At 38.7% G+C, this 7,959-nt stretch overlaps 1 protein-coding gene across 1 annotated transcript in view; it reads right to left on the minus strand.

Moving 5' to 3' along the window:
• Positions 1-7,959, minus strand: part of KIAA1239 (KIAA1239 ortholog) — a 365,576-nt gene that overhangs the window by 210,448 nt on the left and 147,169 nt on the right. The window contains exon 2 of the mRNA XM_006895413.1: positions 6,416-6,504. Within this exon, the coding sequence (XP_006895475.1) occupies positions 6,416-6,504 (89 nt within the window). The remainder of the gene's footprint in view (positions 1-6,415; positions 6,505-7,959) is intronic.

Consider the following 7,959-nt stretch of genomic DNA (forward strand, 5'->3'; position numbering starts at 1 on the left):
ACGGAGATTGTTGATAGATCTTCCACCAATCCTGATGCCACAATTCTCCTCATAGAGCCCAGCCTCTCAAATAATCTGCTCTGCATACATGTTGACAGGATGCATCCCTTAAAACTCAGAAGTGAGTAGATTTGGCATCTACTCTACTACATTATACAACTTCACCTGGATGGCTACATCACAGTAGACTGCATTTGGCAAAGGATTGCTTTAAATGTTTGTTATAAGCACTGCTGAATCACTTGACTCAGGGGCCCTATGGACAATAGAATGAAACACTCTTTGCCTCTGTGCCGTCTTCATAATCCTTGCCCTGTTTGAGTCTATTGTTCAGGCCATGGTGTTAAGCCATTTCATTGAAAGTCATTCTCTTTTTTATCAACATTTAGGTTTAATCAAACATGATGCCATTCTCTATTAATGGGTCCCTCTTGATCAAATTTCCCAAGTATATGAGATGAAGTCTCATAATCATCATTTCCAAGGAGCATTCTGGCTGTCTTTGTACCAAAACAGATTAATTCAACATTATTTCACAGCGTAATGTTAAATAATATTCAACACTAACACCCCTTGTCAACATCAAAATTCAAGTATATCAATTGCCCTTTGACATTTCCTATTCATTAGATGCAAGGTATTATAATTGTACTGAGTGATCTTCACAGGTCTAGGAGTTAACATTCCAAGACATATTTTGGAGGCTACAATTTAATTCACAACATGTAGGCAAAGACGTTGGTCTTAATGTGGAGAAATGAAACTGAAAGTAAACTGACAAATTAAAGTGGGAAATTTCTTCCCATGTGGTTTACAGCCTCTGAAAACCCACTAAAGGGTCAACTATAACATTGAGTTAAAGAAAAATGAACAGGTTTATGAGCCTCAGTGATTAAGATGAAGTAGAATAAGTATCAGGAGCCTGCAAACAAGTTGGCGATCACAAAGTATTTCTAAGGAGCAATACCAAACTGAAGGGCTAGCTCAAATGAAAGCTGAATAGCTCTTATGAGAATTCCTATCCTAACTAGGTTTAGACCCGGCTCAAGATATGAGTAGGGACTGTGTGGGGAAGATTTAGATGATTTCAGAGCATAGGAAAAAGGAGGCTTAAGAATAAGAAATTCTTAGGAAATGTAGACTATGAAGTAGAGTTTGAAGCACGGGTAAATTTGGGACAAGATCTTGGAAAAGAGAGAATATTTCCAAAAAAGAGAGAAGAGCTGTAATAAATATAGTGAATGAGAATTTGGGAAGCTGAAATGATAAATTACCAAGATGTAGTACGATTGGCCAAAATAGATTTCACTTGCATAGAGTGTGACAGGAAGAGCGGGAAGTGAAATAGAGAGAGACAGTTGGGTTTGCATTAAAGAGCAACCCAGTAGGCAGCAGAAAACCATTAAAAGCTTTTAAGCAACAGAATTGACAATATGACCTTTAAATAAGATTACTCTGGTGGTATTGTGTAGAAAAACTCATGTTGAATCATGACATAGGCAGATGTGTTTAATACACTTAGGTAAAACTCACTCTTTCAAGTTATTGTTAGGTACTATCAAGTCAAGTATAACCCATAGCAACCGTATGAACAACAGATCTGAATCCTGTCCTAACCTGTGCCATCCTCACACTTCCTGACACATTAGAGCCCATTTTGGCAGTACCGTGTCAATCCACCTGGTCGAAGGTCTTCCTCTCCTTCGCTGACCCTCCACTCTTCCCAGCATCATGTCTTTCTTCAAGGAATAGCCTCTTCTAGCAACATGCACAAAGTATGTGAGGCAAAACGTCATCATTCTTGCCTCCAAAGAGCACTCTGCCTGCACCCTCTCTAAGACATATTTGTTTGATCTTTGGACCATGCATGGGATGTTCAGTGCTCTTCTCCAACACCACTCAGAATGGAAAAGAAAAAAAAAAATCTGATAGTGATGACTATCATGCAAAGAAATAAAATAGGGGGACAGGTCTTTACTTTAGACATGAGTTAGTTATTTTTGTGTGTGTGGGTGGGAGGAAGCAGCTATGAAAAAGTGATGTTTCAGTGAGGGTCTGAGAGTTAATATGATTGAATATGTAAAGATGAGGTGTGATGCTTTCAGGGAAATAAAACTGCTATGGGAAGAGCCTTAAGGAACCCAAAGAAGAGTGTAGCCACAGGGCAGGGGACAGGCAGAGAAGGTCACAATTTGGCATCAGTTAGGAAAAATCTTAAAAATGAGTAGTAGCTATGAGATGAGGGCGGGGAAGAATATCTCAGTCACAAAAGGACAAATATTGCATAGTGCCACTGTTGTAATACGGGACTGACATTGAGGTTCAGGGAAGGCTGAGAAAGAGGGGATAAATAATGAATATTGAATTGAAACAGATGAGGAAGAGAACTGTTTAAAAGGAATATATTATTAGGTATTATTATCATAACAAGAGTCCAGAATGAAGGCTTCACAGTGGAGTGGACTTGTGGGGAGGGATTGCACAGAAAAAAAGAATTTTCCTTTTACTTTTAAAAGAGAAGAGTGAATTGAGGAGGAGGGGGGTGGGCAGGGAGAAAAGTGCAAACATGAATGAATAGAAACCATAAGTGTCTGTAAACTTTCATTAAACTTAATTAAAAAAATGCAAGATTTAAAAAAAAGACTGAAAAATATTCTAGGTGGAAAGACAACCATAAGCAAAAGCAAAGAGGCATGAGATGGCTTGGCGTCTCTTGGTAACTGTTGTTACCAAATAAAGTATATTATTTTAAGATTTAGATGTTGAACATTTGAGTTTCTGCTGACCATAGCGCTGGGAATGAGTGCAACCTTACATATTTTCTTTTATTCTAAACAAAACCTTGAGGTTGGTGATGGTAGAATTCTCATCTTCCATGTAAGAGATGTTTAATTTCTGGCCAATATACTACAAGTGCAGCTACCACCCATCCATCCATGGTAGCTGCGTCCTTCCATATGGTGCTGGATAGATGTTTTTCTTTTATTATTAATTTTAATGAAAGTTTACAGATATTTTGGATATCCATTCATTCATTGTTCCTGAAACAATTTTATTGGAGCTTCCAAACAAGACAGACTAAAAAGGAACTGGGTGATCCAATGCAGAAAACCAGTCAATGAAGACCCCTGGCTCACAATGATTTTCAACCTGCCACCAATCACAGAGATGGCACAGGACTGGATAGTATTTTGCTTCAATGGGCGTTGGGTCAAGTTAAGTTGGAGGCAAATCATTAACAGCTAATGACAATAAGAATAAACACAATCTCAGTTACAGGAGCTGTTAACCATTCACATTTTAGAGACTGTATTCACTCCTAGCAAGCCCTGTGGCTCAATTCCGAGTCTTCTTCTGTGTCCTTGCCACTTCTACAGCTGGCCAGTATCTCACGGATGGATTCATTACACCTGCACAGAACAGCCTTTGCCATCAATTGATGCTACAGACCTTGCTTTCTTATTTTGGTTTACTTTACCTGTCCTCTGCAGTGTCTACCTATAATTTAGAAAAATGTACACTATCTTTTTTTTCACCCCTCAGTGAATCCTAAAATCAATATCATACTTTATGGAGGTTATTCTGTAGCTCAAAGACTTCCTACTTCTTGTGACAAAAAAAAATTATACAAGACAAAAGTAACTCAAAGATTGGATTAATATAACCACACACATTTCTCCCCTTATGGTAGCAGGGTCCCAAAGGAGTGTTTCAATCTTTGGGAATTTTGACAGATGGGAGTTTCTGAGACACTGTTAGCAGTGGAACCAGATTCTCCCGAGAAGGTAACACTGAATTCATGACAAGGCGTTTAGTTCATATTTACAATTTATCACATAAATGGTGACGTGGGAGAACTATTCAGTATGATGGAATGCTGCTGTGTAGTGGGATTGCTGCCATCTGGGGACTATTGTTTTATACGTCATATTACATGCCATCATGAGTATACCAAGATAAAATATTTATCCAGAAGGAAAGAAATGAATTTTCTTACACTAACAATGGTGCATTCTTTATTCTTATCAGACAAGACTTTGTTCTATATATAGTTATCGCTTAATAATGTAAATATGAAGAATTCAGATTTACACTGTGAATGAGGCTGAAAAATTTGTACTCCATAATAAGGTGCATCTGATCTAAGCCAAGCTCTTTGCACTTACTTGGTATTCATCAGAGAGCTGGCCAATTACTAATGATGATAGAAGAATCAATGTCTTTGTGTTATGGTGCTAGAGAAAAGTATTGAACATATACCACTGACTGCTAAGAGAACAAATGGGTCTGTCCTAGAGAGAGTGAAACCAGGTTGCTCCTTGGAGGTAAGGATTTTGAAGCTCTATTTCACACACTTTGGGCATGCTGCCAGGAGGGGCCAGTCCTTGGAGAAGGATATCATGCTTGGAAGGTTAAGGAGACAGTGCAAGAGAGGAAGACCCTAGATATAATAGATTGACTCAGTGATTAGGGCAATGGGGTAGGTGTGTTAGAGATAATGCAACTGGCTCGAGATAGAGCAGGGTTCAGAGCTGTTGTACATAGGGTTGCTATGAGTCACAAGTGACTCACAGGCATATAACAATATTCCCCATTTCAAGAACCATTTGTGTTTTCAATTTAGATATTCAATATAGGTGGCAAAATCAACAATGTATGAAATGCTGGATGTTTATGAACTAAGCAATAATGTGCTCAGTTAAAATAGACTGAGACACAACAGTAAATTTTGGGGCTGTTAGTGCTTCCAAAAGGCCCTTGAAATACTCAGGGAAGAGGATATGATACAAAATGAACAAAAACCTAAAAAGGACTATCGAACACAAGCACTGTACAGGCTACTTAAAGGAAATGCTGTTGGAAAAGCTGGTCCTCCAAACAGGCAACAAATCCTGTGAAACAAATAAAGTAGAGGATATAAGGAGGCAGAAAAAAAACCTAGATTCATGAAAGCAGAACAGAAATAAAGAGGATGTACAACATATTAGGAGCAATGTAATCAATATCACTGAAAGACTTCTGTAGGACTTGTTGAATGGGAAACTACATTACTGTGCAAACAACTGCAGAAAATCCAATGAACTAATATTTTTTAAAATTTGGCCCCAATGTCTAGATGGAACCATTTCTTTGTTTTTTAAATTATTTTTATTTTATATTGGTTTGCAAACAAAATTCATATACATGTGTTTTACTTATAATAGTGTTTCACACATTCCTCTATTCACATAGTGTTTTATATGATCATTCCCATACATTGTGTTTTATAGAAAATTGATCAACATTGATCCATGCCTACCATTACTCCATGTCTTCAGGTCCCCACTGGATGCTTCCTAATTCCTTCATCTACTGTCTCTTCCCACCAAACTCTGCACTCCTCTTCCCCTCTTCCCTCCCCTTGCCTACTTTTGTGTACATCTTCCTAGTAATACTGCCTTCTCACTCCAGTAGCAATAGCAAAGTTGAACAGGAGAGCAAGCAATAAATGCCGGAGAGGATTGGAGAGACAGGAACTCTTGTACATGGTGTAACATGGCAATTTGGTGTTTCCTCACAAAGCTGAACATAGAAATTCCACATGAGCTACTAGTCCACTCCTAGGAATGCACCCCGAGGAAAACAGAACTGAGACACAATGGAGATTTGTACACCGAGGTTCATAGCAATGCTATTCATAATAGCAAGAGAATGGAAACAGCACAAATGTCCGTCAACAAATGAGTGGATTGAGAAAATATGGTACACTCACAGGATGGTAAACTCGCAGCACTCAGGAACAGTGATTATGAAAAATACTATCTAAATAGGAGTGGCTGGAGAGCATTATGTTGAGTAAACTAACTCAATTTCATAAAGACAAATACTTCATAAAAACAGAAGGATAACTAGCAACTATTTCTTGTGATCATATTTTACAGTTACTCTCTTATCTTCCCCTATTTTTCTCATTGTAATAGAAAAAAATTCTCATTGCTGTCAAGCTGGAGCCAACTTATAGCTGAGCCTTCAGGGGCTTTCAGAGGCTGTAAATCAGAGAGGAGGAGATTGATCACCTTCTCCCAAGGAGCAGCTGGCGGATTGAAATTTTCCATCTTTAAGTTGGCAGTGCAACTTCTTAGCAACTAGACCACCAGAACTCCCTAGTAGTAAAAGCTATCAAAATAGCAGATGAACATGGTTTAAAGAAAAAGGTCAATATCAAGCATGGTCAAAAAATGAGAACACTTGAGTTTAAAAAATTTTTAAACGGCAAAAATTTTTATTTTCTTTTTCCAATCTTTGCTTTGAAGCCTGCTTAACTTGTAGAAATGAAAAATTTCAGGGCTAAGACTTGTCTTTGAGGACAACTAAATCAAGCCATGAAACAAACTATATTTTAGCTGACATTAGAAATGAGATTAATATCACTTACCTGAAATTCCAAACCATAGTTTTCTCTGCAGAATTCTCTCAGTTTAGGATACACATTCTCTTTTAGTGCCTGTCTTTCTGCTCCTGTATCTGTAAAAGAACAGCAAACACACAGAAAATAAACATATCAATACATACAATCCCAGAAAAAACCTGGTATATTAAAAATTGAAACGTTAAAGGCAAATATTAGTGTGAATATGATCACACTTACTGTTGAATATCTGTTAGAACTGCATTTTATCCCACATAGATCAAGCCAAGAGTTATTCTCCAAAAGTCAACAGACGGCAGAGTAGTGACCATCGTGACTGGCAGAGTGGACCACAATTGATATTTTGTATCCACATAGACCTTCATGTCAAGTGCTTAACTAGCCATGACTCAACTGACTTTAGAATAGGTAGAATGGAAATGACAAGGTCTGAAGCATTTCCTGACGAATGTCATGGATTGCATTCTTCAATATGGATTGAAGCTCAACATCAAGAAGAAAAAGATATGACTGGGCCAATCGGCAGTACAATGATAGATGGGGAGTAGATTCAAATTGTTAACAATTTCAGCTTCCTCAGCTCTTCAATCACTACTCTTCGCACCAGCAGTCAGGAAATAAAAAGGTGAACTGTATATGAAGATCTGCTATCACGGACCCCTCCAGAGTGCTAAAGAGCAACAGTGCCAGTCTAGAGACTAAGGTGCAACTGGTCCAGGTAATGGTCTTTGCAATTACTTGCTATGCATCAAAGAGCTGGACAATGATTAAGGATGACAGAAGGATTGATGCTTTTGAGTTGTGATGCAAGAAAAGAGTACTGAACATTCCATGGACCGCCAAGAGAACAAATAGCTTTGACCTTGAGAGGGTGAAATCAAGTTTCTCCTTGGAGGTAAGGATTTTGAAGCTCCATTTCACATATTCTGGGCACATGACCAGATGGGATCAGTAATAGAGAAGGCCATCAAGCTTGGAAGGATGGAGAGACAACACAGGAGAGGAAGACCCCAGATGAGATGGATTGATATAGTAACTGGCATAATGTGGGTTGGTGTGTCAGAGTCAGTGAGCTTGGCTCAGGATAGGGCAGGGTCCAGAGCTACTGTGCATAGGGTTGCTGTGAGTCCCAGGCTGCTTGATGGCACATAACAATAGCAATCAGATGTTTTGGCTACCCTTGGTAGTAAAAATGGTTAAAATTGGTTGCTCAATTCAAGGGTGGAAATTTGAGTCCATACAGAGTCCATACCTTGGGAGAAAAGCCTGTCCACTTTTAAAAATGAGCCCCTGAGAACCTACGGGAGGACAGTTCTAACGACATGTATGCAATTGTGCTGGAGTCAGCTCAACAGCAATAGGAAAGATTAGGTGTCTTAGCTCCAAGACTTGTTTTATACACACACCCTCACTCCTACATTTCTTTAAGTATTAAGTTGTTGTTGTTGTTACATGCTGTCAAGTCGCTTGCGACTCATAGCGACCCTATGTACAACAGCCCTTAACTCCGCTCTATCCTGTGCCAATCGCACTGCCTCTGACACTCCCAT

Source organism: Elephantulus edwardii, unplaced genomic scaffold, assembly GCF_000299155.1.
Source record: "Elephantulus edwardii isolate Elephantulus edwardi_28Jun2011 unplaced genomic scaffold, EleEdw1.0 scaffold00167, whole genome shotgun sequence".
NCBI classification, from domain to species: Eukaryota; Metazoa; Chordata; class Mammalia; order Macroscelidea; family Macroscelididae; genus Elephantulus; species Elephantulus edwardii.